The sequence below is a fragment of the Lissotriton helveticus genome, chromosome 9 (genome assembly GCF_964261635.1).
Source record: "Lissotriton helveticus chromosome 9, aLisHel1.1, whole genome shotgun sequence".
NCBI lineage: Eukaryota > Metazoa > Chordata > Amphibia > Caudata > Salamandridae > Lissotriton > Lissotriton helveticus.
In genome coordinates this window covers 887,355,563-887,374,409 of record NC_136070.1, presented here as the reverse complement: position 1 = coordinate 887,374,409, position 18,847 = coordinate 887,355,563, and the positions used below count along the sequence as shown (strand labels likewise).

At 47.7% G+C, this 18,847-nt stretch overlaps 1 protein-coding gene across 1 annotated transcript in view; it reads right to left on the bottom strand.

Moving 5' to 3' along the window:
• Window positions 1–394: 394 nt before the first annotated feature.
• LOC144781957 (cytochrome P450 2G1-like) overlaps window positions 395–18,847 on the bottom strand; it is a 415,302-nt gene continuing 396,849 nt past the window's right edge. The window contains exons 8-9 of the mRNA XM_078661047.1: window positions 17,312–17,453; window positions 395–1,217 (exon numbers count right to left, since the gene is read on the bottom strand). Of these exons, the coding sequence (XP_078517173.1) occupies window positions 1,027–1,217; window positions 17,312–17,453 (333 nt within the window). The 3' untranslated portion in view covers window positions 395–1,026. The remainder of the gene's footprint in view (window positions 1,218–17,311; window positions 17,454–18,847) is intronic.

Sequence of the window (18,847 nt, the reverse complement as noted above, 5' to 3'; positions counted from 1 at the left end):
TGTTGGATAGTGTAGGGGTAAAAAATTACTATTCTAACTCCAGGGGGTGCAACAGTAGGGTAAGTATTGGATAGTGTAGGGGTTAAAATTACTATTCTAACTCCAGGGGGTGCAACTGTAGGGTAAGTGTTGGATGGTAAGTTTTGCGTTGTAATGGTATGCGTTGTAATGACTGCGTTGTAATGGTATGCGTTGTAATGGTGTGCGTTGTAGTGTCATGCGTTGTAATGACTGCATTGTAAATGTATGCGTTGTAATAGATTTTGCGTTGTAAAAGTTTTGTTGTAATGGTAGTGCGTTGTAAAAGTTGCGTTGTAAAGGTTGTATACCTGAATAAGTCAATCTGTTTGACACACTCCAACACAGTCTAGGTGAGTTCTGACAAAGCCAACAGTTACAAAATGAACTAACTTTATTACAGGTAATAGTTAAATTTGTAATGTTTACAGGTGAGGTTGCACTCATCGACAAAATATAGCAATTCATAAGGTAGCCATGACTACAAGTGTAATTTTTAGAAAGTCTAGGCTGATTTTAATTTGAGCAACAGAGAAGTTCCATCAGGAAAAAATTATAGAGGAGGCATGGATCAGAGTACTACACTTGCAATAAACATTTCAAATGAAATCTCTATTTTCCTATCAAGGACAGCCCTGGATCTGATAAAACAGATAGTAGCTGCACCACTGAGTACAAATATTTCACGCTGGAGGTCTACTGCCTTTAGCATTACTTGGGAATGGTGATTTCATCTCTCTTGCTACTTTAAAGCCTATTGGTGGTTGATGTATTTTCCATGCATTGTGTGATCATTGCTTTCATGAAAGAGGAGTGCAATTATTTGGTGGACTTTGAGGTTACTCTTCTTATTTGTGACAAAATCATAGGAGTCTTGGATTGAATTTACTTCTATCCTGTATGACATAACAAGTGACCTTTAAATACATATGAAATCTCTATTAAAGGGAGAGAATTTGCATAAGATCCTCATTACACCCCAACCCACATAATGCGCCATTAAACAGCTTATCCGTTTAAGCGGGGTATGGCTCTGAGCTGGTAAGAGCGCGGTAAGTGTCCAGCCGAGCTGCAATCCGGCGTCAGGTCCACATCCTCGTGACACGTGAGTGGTTTTAAATTAAAGTTCTGCAGGATTGTGGTGATGAACAAAAAGAGCTCCATGCGTGCCAGCCCCTCTCCCATACAGTTCCGTTTTCCTGGAGAGAAAAAAAAAATTACAAACGAGTTAAAAACTGCATTTTGGCCGATTGGCAGGCCAAACAAATCTCATACAACCTACAGTGTCAAATGAGAGGCTTTTAAGCAACAGGGCAAGTTTTTTCTAAATGTTACCAAACCTTGAAATTGAATTATCGGACAAAAAATGCACGTGACTCACCATGCAATTTTAAATTACATAGAAAATAACATTTTCTTTTAAACTGCTGAAGCTGGGATTCATAATTTCTGAAATGTATGGGATTCCGATGAACTATGGTAAACAACTCACTGGTCAAATTCCTGTGGAGTCCATTGCTGTTTGTGCAATAGTAGTAGCTACACTTGTAATGGATTTCTGATTTTTTAAAAATTTTTGTATACTTCCAGACCAAATTAGTTTGTGATTTCAGTATAAAACCAAAGGTATGCTGCTCATAAAATGTAAAATACAAGAGTAGGCAAATGAACACAGGTTACCATAATATAAATAATGTATCAATTCCAGGAATCTATAATAATCTATAATAACATGCAGAGATATGTGGTTCGTTGACATTACAGCATGTCCCACCAAAAATATTTGTACTGCTTTGGCTGCCATAAGTGTGGCAGGGTATGCTCAGATGTGAGTCCCTTGCTCACTTTGCCACTGGATTCAAGCAAGCCAAGCTGAAGACGGCTGTAATGCCAGAAACCGGTCCTCGGAAGCTTGTTTCCGGTCCAGGGAAGGCATGGCTTGGCAGTTCGGGCTGGACTGTTCCCATGAGGCACAGGGTCAGACTGATTTGCATATAGCCATGTCTGAACTGGGGTGGCATAGTGGGCTAAAGAACAGTGATGGATCAAACCCAGATCTTTTGACTGGGTGTGAGTGTTTGATTGGTTCAGATGCTCCGTCCATCACCACCCCCTTTTGTACCACCAAAAATCTAGCTAGTGGGTGACCTACTTTATTCTTGCTCCTAGTTGGTATGTTTAAAAACTGGGGTAACTACTAGGAAAAAACAACATAACCATGATGAGTTAGGTGTCCCTAGGTGTCAACTAGGAGCAAGAATAAAGTGATTCGCCCACTAGCTAGGTATTTTTAACCCATTTTGTCTCCACTCCACATCACTGCAATACATATTTATTTCACTTACTTGCTCCTACGTAACTACGCAAGTCACAGCATGCCTCAATCCGTAGCAGATTGAGAGGACTCCTATGATGAAGCATGTCACCAAGGGAAAACCCTGGTGAGTGAGGGAACTATAGAAAGAAAGTTTTCTTTCCTACCAGTAGACTTTTCCACTCCACCTTGAATGGAAGTCTCACTTTTTTCTCCGTGAGCTAGGTTCAATTTTCTGGTATCCCGGATTGTTTGTGTTCATTACTGTGGAAAGAAGGTGAACCTAATGGAAACCTCTGCCTCAACCCTTTTTCAGTTTTTTTTTTTAATGTACATTTCCACACACCTGTACAGCAGGTTCTCAAATACTTTTTTCATCTCAATATAGCAAATGCATCTCTTAGTAGAGCTGCAAATTGTCTTTGTATTAGCTGAATGTTTTTGTAAATGCACCAAACCCATTCCAATAAAAAAAATCTTAGAAAATATATCTAGCTCTAAGTAGGAACTAGTATTAAATTCCGAAAATCCATCAAAAATATGACACTTTCAAAGCCCAAAAAGCTAATTAAATGAGGCATTCCTCTGCGTCAGCAAGTACTAAAAGTGGAAGTCGACGGGAAGCCTGGCATGAGGACTATTTACATACTTCAGCTAATCCCAACCAAAAGCCACAACCACTACTATTCCTTGACATCTTCATTTGGAGAAATATGTCTTGACTATGATTCCTAGCTGTGTAGTTACATCGAGTCAGTATCACAATGTTCCAAAAATGATAATATTTTTCTTTATGTAACTATCAAAAGAAGATTGTGGGGGGAGACAGTGCTGCTTCTCTTCAGTAAGTGGGTGTCTCCTTTACTAGGACCTCAGGCTTTCCTGTTCAGACTCATGCTATTGTTATTGTTATTGTTGTTGTTATTGTTAATTTAGATTTATAACGCGCCCAATCACCTACAGGTCTCTAAGCGCATTGGAAATAGATGTTATTACAATAACTTAACTTCACTCCTCCAAGAGACACAGCTACAGGACTATATTGCGATCAGGGCTCTTCTGAACAGCAGTGTTTTTAGTGATTTCCTGAACCGTAGGAGATTCACCTCCCTGCGTAGCCCCTCAGGCAACTTGTTCCATAACTGAGGGGCCAAAACAGAGAAGGCTCTCCCTCCCTTAGTCACTAATTTGTAGCGGGGGCAGACCAGTAGCTGAGCATCCGATGATCTAAGTGTTGTCTTCGGGCTATATACTTCCAGACGAGCTTTGATATAGGCCGGCGCATGGCCATAGATCGCCTTATGCGCTATACAGAGGCTCTTAAACTCAACCCTCTCTTTAACAGGGAGCCAATGAAGGTTTTGAAGTAGAGGGGAGGCCTTTGTTCGTCTGGGTAATCCGAAGATCAGTCGTGCGGCGTCATTCATTACGACCTGGAGTCTGTTTGTCAATGTTTTTGGGAGGCCAAGATACAGGGCATTCCCATAGTCGATCCGTGAAATGACGGTTGCTGCTACAATTGAGCGCATCATAGAATGAGAGAGGAGGGGGGCTAGCTTTCTCAGTTGTCTAATGATGTTCGTGCAGATTCCAACAACGCTGGAAATTTGGCTGCACATTGACAGATCACAGTCTAGTTTAATCCCCAAACTCTTTACGTTGGCACTAGGTTTTGGGGCTAATCCAAGCTCAGCAGGCCAATACAGATCACTCCATGGTGAGGTGGTAGATGGGATTACCAGTACCTCGGTCTTATCCGGGTTGATCTTTAGTAGGTTTTCCGTCATCCACCCCACGGTATACCTCAAGATGTTTTGAGCTTGGATTTGTGCTGTCCCTGTGTTATCGATACTCAGCACAAGCTGAGTATCGTCAGCATAATTGAAGACTCTACAGCCCATCTCGGCCAAGGACGCAATCAGAGGCTGCAGATAGAGATTGAACAGAAGTGGGGACAGTGCGGAGCCCTGTGGTACCCCGCACTCTAAGAGCCCCACCTCAGATATCAACTCCCCCAATTGTATCCTCTGTGTCCTTCCCGAAAGGAAAGATTGCAACCACTTAAAGGCCAAGCCTTTGATCCCAAAGGCCTCCAGTCTTCCCAGGAGCAGGTCATGGCTGACGGTATCGAACGCCGCTGACAGGTCTAATAAAATCAGGGCGCTTGGTGTTTTGCTGTCAGCCATGCCTCTCAGTTCGTCTAGCACCGAGAGCATCACTAACTCGGTGCTATGGTGTGCTCGAAACCCCGCCTGTCGCTCATGCAGTAAGCTATGGGATTCGAGGTACAGGGACAGGGACTTCAGCACGTGTTGCTCTAGGACCTTTGCAAGAAAGGGCAACTGGGAGATCGGCCTGTAGTTCTTCAGGACAGCCGGATCTGCGCCTGATTTCTTCAGCAGGGGTCTGACACGCGCCTCCTTGAGATCACTTGGTAGATGTCCTGTTTCTAGAGACCTATTAAAAAGAGAAATAATTTGAGCTTCCAATAGCGGCCGTGCCACACGGAAGACACTCGGGGGACATGGGTCCGCTGGGGAGCCAGATTTGGTTTTACCCATTAGCTGCTCTAGGCTCAGCTCATCCATCTCAGGGAACTGTACTATAGAACAGTGAGCAGGATTATGAACCTCAGAGTGTATGCATGCTTCAATCATCAGGCCTCCTCACACAGTGGAAAACTGATTCCAAAGCCTCTGTGAAACAAAGGGATGCCTGCATTTATTCAACATAAGTACTGAATTCCAGGTGTTGTTCCCTAAGCAGATTCTCTAGTGGTTGCACATAAGCATCAAACATGAGTGAGAATGGCAATCTCTGTGGAACAGCATTGATGTTGGGATGGAAACAATGATCACCCCTTAAGTTTCACACTGGAATACATTTAGATACAAAATCAAGGAACTTCAGTAATGACATCACTACTAATGTTTCTTACAGAGATATCGTTTAGCCAGAGAATAACAGGCTTTAATACACAAGACGACCCATCGGGAGATAGTCTGCGTGCGTATGGCCTGACCTTTCTAGTCGCCAACGTAGCCAACAAAGAGCTGGTCATCCACCCGGAACTGTTGTGTGCGGTTCAAGTAAAACAAGAGCGCACGTTTTGGGTCCAGAAGGTGGAGCCTCTCGTCATCTCTGGAAGGAGGCGGGAAGAAGGTGGGCAAAGTGATGATCTGCCTGATGTGAAAAGCAGTGACAACCTTTGGCAGAAAGGATGGTCGTGTTCTGAGCACAACCTTGTCCAGACAGATAGAAAAGGAGGTTTACAAGAAAGAGCCTGGAGCTCATTCACTCTCCTGGCATAGGTGATGGCAACCAGGAAAGCAGTCTTCAAAGTCAGCAGACGAAGAGGACAGTTATGAAGAGGCTCAAAGGGGGCGCACATTAAATATGTAAGAACCAGGTTCAAGTCCCGCTGTGGCATTATGAAAGGAATAGGAGGGAAAAGATGAGTAATGCCTTTGAGAAATCTATTTACAACAGGGGACTTGAAAAGAGAGGGCTACTCAGGGAGCCTGAGAAAGGCCGAAATAGCAAAAAGGCAGCCCTTGATAGTGCCCAGAGCAGAGCCCTGCTGGGCCAAAGAAAGAAGAAACAGAAGAACTTCTGAAAGAATGGCAGAAAGGGGATCCACAGCCTTTGCTGTGCACCATGCCACAAATTCCACCTGCAGGCCTATACCAACTTAGTGGAGGGACGCCTGGCTGCCAGAATAATGTCACAGACTTCAGGAGGCAAGTTGAAAGGAATCAACTGCCGCCTCTCAATCTCCATGCAAAGAGGTGGAGACTGGACAGGTTTGGGTGGAGGACCGACCCCTGCTGTTGCGACAGAAGTTCCTCCCGAAGAGGCAGTTGAATCGGGGGATCGATTGTCATACTGAGTAGCTCGGGATACCAAACTCTTCGAGCTCAGTCCGGAGCCACAAGAATGACTTGGGCTCGGTTGCGCCTGATCTTCTTCAGCACTCTGGGCAGAAGTGGTATAGGGGGACAGGCGTACAACAGACCGCAACTCCACTTGCGACGAAAAGCGCCGCCTAGCGAGTGCCGCCTTGGAAATTCAAAAGCGCAGCATTACTGACATTGCACATTTTCTTTGGTGGCAAATAGATCTAACCAAGGCTTTCCCCACTGTTTAGAGAGACCTTGCGCAACGTCCGAGTGAAGACGCCATTCGTGATCCATCATGCACCAATGGCTGAGTTTGTCAGCCCTGGCGTTCAGTGTACCTGCCAGGTGTTGAACCACCAGGGAAATGCCCTGATGTTCCAGCCATGTCCAGAGGCACAGAGCCTCCTGACATAGGGTCCACAACACCACCCGCCCTGTTTGTTGAAGTACCACATGGCGGTGGTGTTGTCTGTGAACACCTGCACTACTTTCCCCTTGACAGAGGGAAGGAATTCCTTCAGTGTTTGTCGGATCCCCCGAAGCTCGAGAAGGTTGATATGGAGCCCGGACTCCCCCAGAGACCAGAGGCCTCTGATCTCCACCTCTCCCATGAGGCCTTCCATCCCCGGAGGGACGCGTCTGCCACTACCTTGTGCTCTGGTTGGGGAAGGGGGAGGATCTGCCTAGGACCCAGTGCAGGTTCATGAGCCACCACTGCAGCTGCTGTGCAGTGCCCTCCGAGATCTCGATGTAATCGGACAGGTTCCCCAGATGCTGCGCCGACTGCAAATTCAGGTCCTGCTGCAGAGCCCACATATGCCATCTGGCATGAGTGATCAGCAGGATGCAGGAGGTCATGAGGCCCAGCAGCCTCAGGGTCATCTGACCGAAACCCAGGATAGAGGCTGAAAGATTGGAATCATAGCCTAAATATCCTGGACTCGCCGTTCGGGAGGATAAGCCTGAAACTGTTTTGTATCCAGAAGCGATCAGATGAAGAGGAGCTTCTGAGAGGGAATCAGGTGCGACTTCGGCACATTGATGGAGAACCCTAGCAAATGTAGTAGGTCGGCCATTGTCTGGAGGTGGGAGACGACCATCTGGGGCGAGCCCGCCTTCAACAGCCAGTTGTCGAGATAGGGGAAGACTGGAACCCCTGATCTGCGCAGATGAGCTGCGACCACCGCCATCACTTTGATGAACACCCAAGGGGCGCAGGTAAGGCCACAGGGGGGACACGGTAAACTGAAAGTGCTCATGACCTACCGTAAACTGCAGGTAACGCCTGTGGGCGGGCAGGACAGGAATGTGGAAATATGCGTCCTGCAGGTCCAACGCTACAATCCAGTCTCCAGGGTCCAGGGCAGAGAAGACCTGAGCCAGGGTTAGCATCTTGAACTTCTCCTTCTGGAGGAAGCAATTGACGTCCCTGAGGTCCAAGATAAGACGCAGGCCCTTGTCCTTCTTGGGCACCAGAAAGGAGTGGGAATAACAACCACGTCCTACTGATGGCGCAGGAATGCGCTCGATGGCCCCCTTGGCCAAGAGGGCCGCGACTTCCTGTTGAAGAAGTGCTAAATGATCCCCCGACATGCGGTAGTACTGGGGTGGCATGGCTGGAGGGGTAGTATTGAAGGGGAGGGAGTAGCCCCTTCGGACTATCTGTAAAACCCAACTGTTCAAAGAGATGGTGTGTCAGTGGGGGAGGTGATGGCAAATCCTGCCTCCCACTGGTGTTTGATGGGCCTGAAAGACCGACCTAGGAAGGTTTTGGGGCAGTGGTGGCCGGGGTGGAAGTGGACTGACCAGCCGCTGGCCCCCTGACCCGGCTTCGCAGCTCCCAAGTCCACGCTGAGATTGCTGCGGCCTGTGGCTCTGAAGCGAAGTGTTGGGGCACCCCTTCCATGGCGACGAAAGGAACAAAAAGCAGAAGGGGGAGGAGGGCAAGTGGCCGAAAGGCCCAAGGACTTGGCCGCAGCCCGCAAGTTGCCAAAAAGGCGAATGCCATGAAAGGGCATGTCCATCAGGGTGTTTTGGACATCCCTCGAGAAGCCAGTAGCCCTCAGCCAGGCGTGGTGGTAGAGTGCCACTGTCGTGGAAATCGACCTGCCCAGCGAGTCGGCGGTGTAAAGGCCACATCGTATTGTGAACTTGGCTAAATCTCTCCCCTCAGCAATAGCCTGAAAGAGCACTGTCTGCGCCTCGTCCGGACACTGAGGCAGCAGCTGTGCCACCGTATCCACACAGAGTGGAAATAACGGCCCAAGAGGAATGCAGTGTTCACAGAACGCAGCCCTGAACTGGTGGAAGAGAAAATCTTCTTCCCCAACTGTCCAGTCTCTTGGATTCCCTGTCCGGGGTTGCGGTTTGGAATGCACTCTGGGATGGGGAGGCTTGGACAACCAAGCTCTCAGGGGTGGGGTGTTGGGAGAGGAAAGTGGGTCGCCCGCGCCTCGTTCCTATCCACAGGAGCCGTTGTGTTGGGCCTGCACCAGGTACCCAAAAGAGCATGTAATCTCATTACAATGTATGCTGGAATCATTAGTCCAATTTCGAGAATGCAGAGGGAACCTTTCCGCACCAGTTTCAGCACGGCTGTTTTGGCATAATTAATCAGCAAGTATTCCTGGAGCCCTACAAAGGGAAAGACATCTAATAAAGTCTACAGAACCTACAAAGGTTGAAAATAAAGCTCAAAATTGGACTAATGATTCCAGCATGCATTGTAATGAGATTGCACGGAGCAACGCCCATGAAGGGCAGGTACTATACTAAAGCATGCAGAGCGCCTTGGGAGACTTTTCATCAGTTGCCTTTGAAAAAGAAGCTAGAACTTCAAAATGCATTGGCATAGTTAATTTAAAAACCGGGACTAAATTGTTGGTTGCTAGAAGTTAATAAACCGTATGGTTTACAACAGCAGGTTGAGTGCATACAGAACTGCTTTGGGGCATGTGTATGATAACCTATTTACGCAGCTGCCCTGCTGCGCTGGATTGCACCATCTCAGCTATAAAATGAGAGGCTGCGGTGGGAACCTTTCTGCACCGGTATCAGCACGGTTGTTGTGGCATAATTAATCAACAAGTATTCCTGGAGCCCTACAAGGGGAAAGAAATCTAATAACTGCATTATATAACGTCTACTGAACCTACAAAGGTTGAAAATAAAGCTCCAAATTGGACTACTGATTCCAGCATGCATTGTATTGAGATTGCACGAAGCAATGCCCACGAAGGGCAGGTACTATATTTAAAACATGCAGAGCACTCTGGGGGACTTTTCATCAATTGCCTTTGAAAAAGAAGCTAGAACTTTGAAACGCGTCGACATTGTTAATTTAAAAACCGGGATTAAATTGTTGGTTGCCAGAAGTTAATAAACTGTATAATTTACAACAGCAGGTTGAGTGCATCCGGAACTGCTTTGGGGCACCTTCCTGTACATAAACAACCCATGGAAAATGAAAAAAACGAGGACAAATAAAGCATTTTTCCTCCTATTGCCAACTTAAGACCAGGGTTTTCCTGGTCTTAAGTTTGGCGTTAGCTCCTATTTACACTGCCTTGTGAATAGGGAGCAGCGTAAATATCAATGGGTGTTGCGGTGAAACACCCACCACAACACCCTCTGCACACCCCTTTCACGCTAAACACAGCGTGAAAGGGGGCCTATTCACAAGGCAGCGTTAAGCCACGTACAGTGGATTAACGCTGCCTTATGAATAAGGTGAGGCCACTATCGCCACCACAACATCACTTTGGTGGCGATAGGGGCTTGTGGATATGCCCCAAGGTGTTCAGGGGAGATTCTGGAGAGATGGGAGTTTTCTTTGATCATCTGGTGGCAGGAGCGGACTGACATTTTGCTGACTTTGGGGAAAGCTAGAGGGAAGTTTGGGGAAGGCTACTTTTACAGCAATGCACCTTTTTGAGAAAGGAACTGGGTCACGGTATGATAAAAAAACACATGGGGAAACTGTACGAATTTTAGTTTGAATTGCTAGGGAGTGTTTGCTAATCACAGCTGTGTTGACATTTTAAAAACAGCTGCAACACATCTCTGATCAAAAGAGCTGACCAGACCAGACCAGAAGAGAAGACTGACATCTGTATGCTGCAAGAATTCGATTTGACTGACACATGTCTCCATTGAAGCCTTGGCTGCCCCAAGGGCCCAGGCTTGTCACTGACAGATAAGTGCAGATCTGTCCGGATTACACCAGATGAGATTCCTTGCTTGTTGGAACTGATCAATTATGACTGTAGAGTGAAGATGGTCACGGGGTTAGAGGAAGGTGAAAAGGCCAGTAAACCAATAGCAACACCACCATTTCCTCAACGGGAGACAACCATTGCAACGCGGTCTTTACACCCGATACCATTATGACGCGGTCATCACAACGCAAGTCGTTACAACGACTTGCGCTGGATGGCACTATATACCAAGGAACAGTATGATTTACTATTCCAACACCTTCCCTACTGCTACGTAGGCTGGAGTTGGAATAGTAAATCATACTATTCCTAAATCCTGCGCCTCTAGCGCAAGTCCTTGTAACGACTTGCGTTGTGATGACCGCGTCGTAATGGTATCACGGTGTAAAGACCGCGTTGTAACGTCATACATCCTTCATCTACTGTGCCTTGTGAAACTTCTGCTTTATCTTAGTGGAGTGAAGAATGTCCTATTACTTACCGGTAATCTTCATTACTCCGGGTCCCGTAGTCCTCGACACCTTCATTAACTAAATGAGATAATCCATCTCGCTGACAGAAAAAAAGAAGAAGAAGGAATGCTGGACCTACCCTCCCCCTCCCGCCGAGAGTACATAAGCGTACAGGTCCCAGCATTCCCTCTGAAATACCAAGTCAAGGATGAAGGCCGGCAGTTTGGGAGGGAGGGAGGGAACCCATGGAGGTGTTGAGGACTACGGGACCCGGAGTAATGAAGATTACCGGTTAGTAATAGGGCATTACCCCCAGGTCCCTCCGTCCTCGACAACTTCATGAACTAAATGAGAAATACCAAAGCAAACCCCGCCATTCATCCCAAAAGAAATAACACAACAAACCACCAGGACAGCAAGGAAACCCAGAGATTTATTGAGAAAACAGATATCATGGGCGAACACAACCTAACACCCCCAAAGCAAAACCGCCCTCATCACCCAGCAAATTGAGAAGGCGGTAATGCCTGATGAAAGTATTGGAAGAAGCCCAAGTGGCCGCACTACAAATCTCAGAGAGAGGGACACCCCAGACCTCAGCCCAAGAGGCCGCCACCCCCCTCGTAGAACGACCCTGAATCCCACCGGAGGAGGGGACCCAGAAAGAGAGTAGGCCAAGGAAATGACCTGCTTCAGCCAGCAACCTATAGACACAGAGGAAGACCTACGCCCACGGGAAGCAGCCCCAAAGGTTACAAAAAGGGAATCAGTCACACGAAAGGCCGCCGTGCGCTCAAGATAAACGCGCAAAGCACTGCACACATCCAACAAGGACCAACAGGGACCACCAGGGGAATCCAGAACAGAGCCCAACGTAGGCAAGAACAACTCCTGGCACCTGTGAAACTGAGAAGCGACCTTAGGCACGAAGGACGAATCAAGGCGAAGCACCACCCCACCCTCCAAAAAGGACAAGAAAGGCTCACACGCCATCAAGGTCCCCAACTCGCCAAGGCGACGAGCAGAGGTGATGGCCACCAGAAACACAACTTTCAAGGTAATGAACTTCAAGTCCACCTCCGACAAAGGCTCAAAAGGAGGACCAATCAAAGCCCGAAGGACCAAGGGCAAATCCCACAGGGGAAAGGAAGGCCGGGACTCGGGACGAGAAGGAGAAAAGCTGCGGAGCAGACGAGAAACCAAGTCCTCAACATCCGAAAGGATACTCCACGGAGAACGAAAAGCCCAAACAGCGGCCCACTGAGAACGCAAAGTGGATACAGCCCAACCTTTCTCGAAACCTTCCCACAAAAACTGAAGCAAAGACTGCAAAGAACAGTGCAAAGGGGAAAGCCTCAATGCCGAACACCAACGACTGAAGTTACCCCAATGCCGATCATAAGACCTGAGGGTAGAAGGCCGACGGGATCCCTGAAGAGCCACCGCTAAATGTTCCGGGAAACCTCACCGCCACCACCCCTGCCTCTCAACCTCCGCACCGACAGCCGCAACCGGAAAAGAGACAGGGATGGGGAGGACCTCAGGGGAGACGGGGACAGGCGGAGAAACCAAGGGCCCCGCACTGCCAAAAGACGAACCGTCGGAAACCACGACCTCCGAGGCCGAAAGAGCAGAACCACAACCACCTCCCGATCTTCCAGACACAAGCGGGACAGAGACCGGGGAATCAGTGCCAGAGGAGGAAAGGCATAGAGCAGGCGGGATGGCCAAGAAACCGACAGGGCATCCACCCCCCAACAACCCTCCTGCAGAAACCGGGATCAGAAGCGGGGAAGCTGCGCATTGTGCCGTGAAGCAAAGAGGTCCAGAAAGGGATGCCCAAACCTCCCACACACAAGCCGAAATGTAACCCGGGTGAGAGACAACTTCAGAGTACCCGGAAAGCATTGACTCAGGACATCTGCCGCACAGTTATCCACTCCCCTGATATGAATCGCAATCAGAGACAGCAGATGACCCTCCGCCCAACAGACCAGGGGAATGACCACCGCGTTCAGGGAGGCCGAATGGACCCCACCCTGATGATTGAGATAGGCCACAGCCACCATATTGTCCGACCTCACCAGAATGTTCCTGCCGAGCAACAGGCCCCGAAAACCCATCACAGCACGGGACACAGCCGTCAACTCCCTCCAGTTGGAAGACCGGCAACTCTCCAAGACGGACCAACGACCCTGAAGGGCCCGGGACCCCAATGTCGCCCCCCACCCCAAGGAGCTGGCATCCGTCGTCAAGACCAGCAAAGGAGAAGGCTGCAAAGGGAGACCCTGAGACAGATGGAACCGCGCCGACCACCAAAGAAGAGGTGGGAGGATCACAGGAGACACAGGCAGAAGAAACTCCAAATCGCGGGACAACGGATTCCAGTGGGACAGAAGATACCCCCCAGGGCGTGCAGGTGAAAACGAACCCAGGCCACCGTAAAGACAGTCGCTGCCATCAGACCCATAGGACGCAATCAAAGGCACACCGGAAAGGAACCCCCACCCGGAACTGCCGAGCCAGGAACACCACGGTCACAATCCAAGGATCGGGCAGGAACACACAGTTGAGATCCGTGCGAAACCGAGCCCCAATGAACACCAGGTCTTGAGACGGAGTGAGCTGGCACTTGGGCAAGTTGATCAGAAACCCGTGCTGACACAACGCAGAACACACCAACTCCCTGGCCTCCAACAGGATCCGAGAGGGAGCATGGATCAACCAATCGTCTAGGTAGGGATACACTATCACCCCCTGAAGATGAAGCCAGGCGACCAAGGGAGCCACCACCTTCGTAAAGACCCTTGGGGCAGAACGAAGACCGAAGGGTAAAACCCGGAACTGAAAGTGACGCCCCTGAACACAAAACCTCAGGAAGCGACGGGACCGAGGATGAACCAGGACATGGTAATATGCGTCCTGAAGATCCAGGGTACACATGAAGTGACCTGGAAGCACCAAAGGAATCACCTTCTGCAAGGTCTCCATATGAAAGGGAACCCGCAACACCTATCGGTTCATTACCTTCAAATCCAGAACCAGGCGGAAACCCCCCGTAATTTTGGGTACCAGAAAGATCAGGGAATAGAAGCCCGACCCCACCTTCAAAGGAGGAACCTCCTGAACGGCACCCTTCAGAAGAAGATCCCCTTGAGAGAGATGAGCCCTCCTGGAATGGCAAGCAGGCCAGGGAGTCGGCCGAATGCCAGAATCTGGCGTCGGAACAGGACTGAACCCAGGCATCCAGGAAGAAGTGCAGCTGCCCTCCTACCAACAACCCAGTAACCACAGCCAAAGAGTCAGGAGCGTGGCTTAGCGGGAGGAGGGACCTAGCCTTATGATCCCGACCCCGGCCAGACGCAAACCTCCCCTGGCCCTTCCCAAACTGCCTACGATAGGAAGGACAAAAGAAAGATTTATGCTTAGAAGGGACAGCAGCAGCAGCAGAAGAACCCTTAAAAGAAGAAGAGTGTTTCTTCTCCTTAAACAGCTTATGCAATTTGGACTCCAACTCCCCCCCAAACAGCATAGAACCCTGGAAGGGCAAACTCAAGGCACAAGCTTTCTGTGCAGAGTCAGTCTTCCAGTCCTTAATTACAAGACTGCGACGAGCCGCCACACAAGCCCCATTGGACAGTGCAGCCGCACGCACAACGTCAAAAGAGACATCTGACAGAAGCTCCACCTGACGCTCAATGTGTTCAAGAAGACCGGAACAGTCAGTGGCATCATCCATCGATTGATAGAGAGACTTAATGTCAGACAGCAGAGACTGCGAAACATAAGTCCCATAAACACCGGCCCTCAAGGCCAGGTGGGAACCAGAATAAACCTTCCTGAGAGCAACATCCGCCTTTTTATCCACTGGATCCTTCAGCACGGCATCCTCCGCCAATGAAGTGCGACCCACCAAACTAGCCACAAAGGAGTCAATGGGGATTGAATCCGGGAGTTCCGTAGCCATCTCCTGCAGGGGATAAAGGCAAGCCATAAATCACGGAACCAAAATGCGATCCGGATCAGCCCACTCCCTCTTCAGGACATCTTTAATGAAGGGATGCACCGGGACATCAACTGTGGCAGAACTCTGGAATTGCCTCAACAAAGGACCCCTAGAGGTACTGGGAGCAGCCTCATCCGGGAATCCCATGTTCTCCGTTACATGTTTCAAGATGCCAGGCCTTGTCAATGTATTTCCCCTTCAGGTCAGAATCCCCAGCCCAGGCAGCCTAATCGCCAGAAGACACAGAGGAATCCGGAGCCGGCCCTTTGCGGCGGGCCCCACCGTCACCCATCTCCGTAATGGTCTCCCTGATCAAGCGCTTCAAGCGCGCATCCTCACCCCACCGCGGCGCCTGGACCGGGCAGGAGACGGAGAGCTAGAATCACTCGGAGAAGAGGACCTCTCCCTATGACGCCTTTTTCTCGAACTTTTTCCAATCACGAAGCAGGCACACGAGGAACAGTACACTCGGCAAAACAGCAAGCACCACAATATTACGCAAACCGCTATGCGGTACTCACCCACTGCCCCGGTTTTTAAATCCTCAGAAAACCGCCGGGACAGAAGTGCTTGACCCGACTCAAGACGGAATACAGGCAGCGGAAAAACCGGAAGGCATCAGCAAGGCAAGCCAATCCGGAGTCACGAAGGAGGCCATGCCCCCCAGTAAGCCCGGCAGACCAGGAGGGGCGGCCATCGGGCAAACGCTGAGCCCACGCGGTCCAAACACCAACGCACGGCCCGGAGAAGCGTCCATAGCAGCCTGCGCCACTCCCCCCAAGCCCGGCAATGAGGGAGAGACAATCCACCAGAGAGAACAGAGCCCTCCAGAAGTAAGTCCAGGGCAGGAGCGCCCACGCTCCTCACACTTCAAACATCCTGTCAGAATGACAGAAAAAAAGAACAGAGGGAATGCTGGGACCTGTACGCTTATGTACTCCCGGCTGGAGGGGGAGGGTAGGTCCAGCATTCCTTCTTCTTTTTTTCTGTAAGCGAGATGGAATATCTCATTTAGTTAATGAAGGTGTAGAGGACGGAGGGACCTGGGGGTAATGCCCTATGGATGGAGGGAGCTGGGTGCTACTGCAGAAGGGACCAAGAGTGAGTGCCAAAGGACATTTTGCTGTGGACCTGATTGGAGGCTGTAGAGATCCCCTGCAACTGAAAACCATGAACCAGTCCTGCAGATCTGAATATTTTTTCATCAGTTATATTTTTTTAAGATATTTTTTTTTTGTCTGTATCATCCTAGTTAGAATACTGTCACCTCTCTCCCTTTGCTTAAGAATTTGGGGGCATATTACCAAGGGTGGCGATAGGCAATTATCGCCGGTTTAGCGGCCATTTTCAGCCGCCAAGCGGCGATAATTCTATCGCTCTATTAGCAAGCTGTCGCTAACTGATGTTAGCAACAGCTTTTAGACGATAGCGAGCGGTTTGGGGCCCGCTTTGCATGTCAGCGATATTTATTGCTAATGACATGCAAAGTGGGTGTAACCAACCTGTTAGTGACTGAAAGCAGTCGCTAACGTCGCTATCGCCTATTAGCAAGGCTGCGTAGCGATGGAAATATTCCCGCTATCGCCAAAAACCAACGCCTGCTCAGACCAGTTTTTATCCATGTTATCCAATGGGAGGTGGATAACATGGCTAAGAGCATTTTGTCGCTAATGCGTGAATATCTCTCTATTCTGATGGATATTTTAGCACAATGGAGAAAAACGTTGCTAATAGCATGTTTTCTCCGCTAACATATCCAGCAATAGGCAGCGATAAAATATTTGTCGCTAAGCATATTTAGCGATAATTTTCGCTAGTTGTTGGTAATATGCCCCTCGGTTTTGCACAGCATATACTAAGAAGTACGTATATTTGATTCCTGTGCTTTGTAAAGAGAGTAAGGCATTTGTTAAACAATGGTACGAAATCTTAACCGCTTCCGCGCTACCGCGATTTACCGCTGTGCGCTGGAATTTCAAAAATGCGCTGTTTATGACAAAGCCAGCTCGTCATCCGCGTAGCGCAGGTAACGCCCATGACGAGCTGGCTTTGTCATTAGCGCGGAAGGGGTTAATATAGTTTAACTGACAGTTGACTGTTTATTTATTTTATATTAGTGGTGAAATTCAATAGCTTACAATGCAAAATACAATTATGATCATATAGATCCTACTGGCATGAGGTCCTGGCAGATTTTGACAAAGTAATTGATTCACCTAAAATAGAATCAAAATATGTGTTGAATCAGTAGTGGTTTTGACTCTGTGTTAGCTTATTAATAATGTTCCGGGCATTCTGTTAAGACATTCTCTTGAGGATGAGATCTGTTGAGGGAGAGGGGTTATGTTGTGCCAGATTGCTGTGCTACTGCCTTTCTATCTGGTGGGACTTCATTGACAACGTACCTGCTGAGAAAGGCATGAAGGCATCTCTTTTCTTAAAGCCACCGCTTTCGTCAAGGAATCGTTCAGGGATAAATTGATCTGGATTTGCAAATTGACTGTCATCCCTCAGGACCGTCGTCAGCAAGGGGTAGACATCGATACCCTGAAATGAAGAAAGTGTAGAAACCTTTCATTAACATTTTCCCGATTTTCGCATCTAACGTTATTGTTTAACTTCACTTGTTTTAGTTATTCTTCCTCACGGATAATGAATAATTAAATTATGTAATCTTAAATTGCATAACAGATGTTGTTTATTTTTCGCATTGCTGCGAACAAGGTAGATATTTGTTTTATTATGTTAAATGGTATTTTTGTGATTTGTTTCACGAAAAAGTCCTAAAAGTAAATTCACAAATGTAACTTATTTTTAAATATGGTTAATCAGCTGTGTTTTTCAGGCAGATGGTAAAGGTGCGTCAAAATACATTCATCAGATAAGCTACGTTTCATGTCACTAGATACATTGCTTTCTACGAATAATCTTCAGTCATATATAAATATGTGTAACAAGTTTCCTAGAATTCAAATTTCTTCTTTCTTATTTTATTTGTAAATGCTCATTCATTGCTAAGTTAATCACTCCAATTTGTGCAAATTGTTTTGGTTACATATGCCTCTAAATAAAACATTTTAACCAGCAACATTTTCTATAAATATTTTCACTGTTTAGAACAGAAAAATCATTGAGATAGAGTGGCTCGTGCTCTTGTACTAGATACCTAATTGAATACATATTTCAAGTAGTCTTTCGTTCGTATGTAAATACTAAACATGCAGAATCCAGCTTTTTACTTTAGAAAATCTCCAAGAAAAGTAACTTTATTTTTCCCATTTATTTGTGCTGTCCAGGTGTAGGTTTTCTGCTGTATAGATATTAACCCAGAAACATTTTTAGTATATTTTATAATAATCAATTCTACAAAAACTGATAATCCCTCTTATTTTTGTTTATTTGATGCAGACGTTCTTAGGACAGCTTTCTAGGCATTTGCCCGGTTCCCAATAATTTTAAATAGTAGTATCATTAATGTGGACACTTGGGCCATAATTACAAATGGCTTAGAACAATCCCTGGTGAACAGGATTACATCTTTTTGGAGAATAATATCCAGGAATAGGATTTACCGTGCCACCTCCATCACATTTCACCAAATATGCCTCCTTATTCCGTAGTCTTTTAGTATGCAGGGAATCACAACGCGGCCGTTACAATGACTGTGTTGTGATTCTGCATACCATTACTCTGCAAGTCGGAACAACGACTTTCAGAGGGGGGGGGGGTGCTGGATGTTGGAAGAGTATAATTTACTATTCCAACTCCAGTCTGTGCAGACACTAGGGAAGGTGTTGGATTTTAAATCCAACATCTACCCCCCCTCCGCAAGTCGTTGTTCCGACTTGCGGAGTAATGGTATGCGGAATCACAACACGGTTGTTGTAACGACCGCGTTGTGATTCCCTGCGTGCTAAAAGTTTCGTTATAAATGTTCCTTA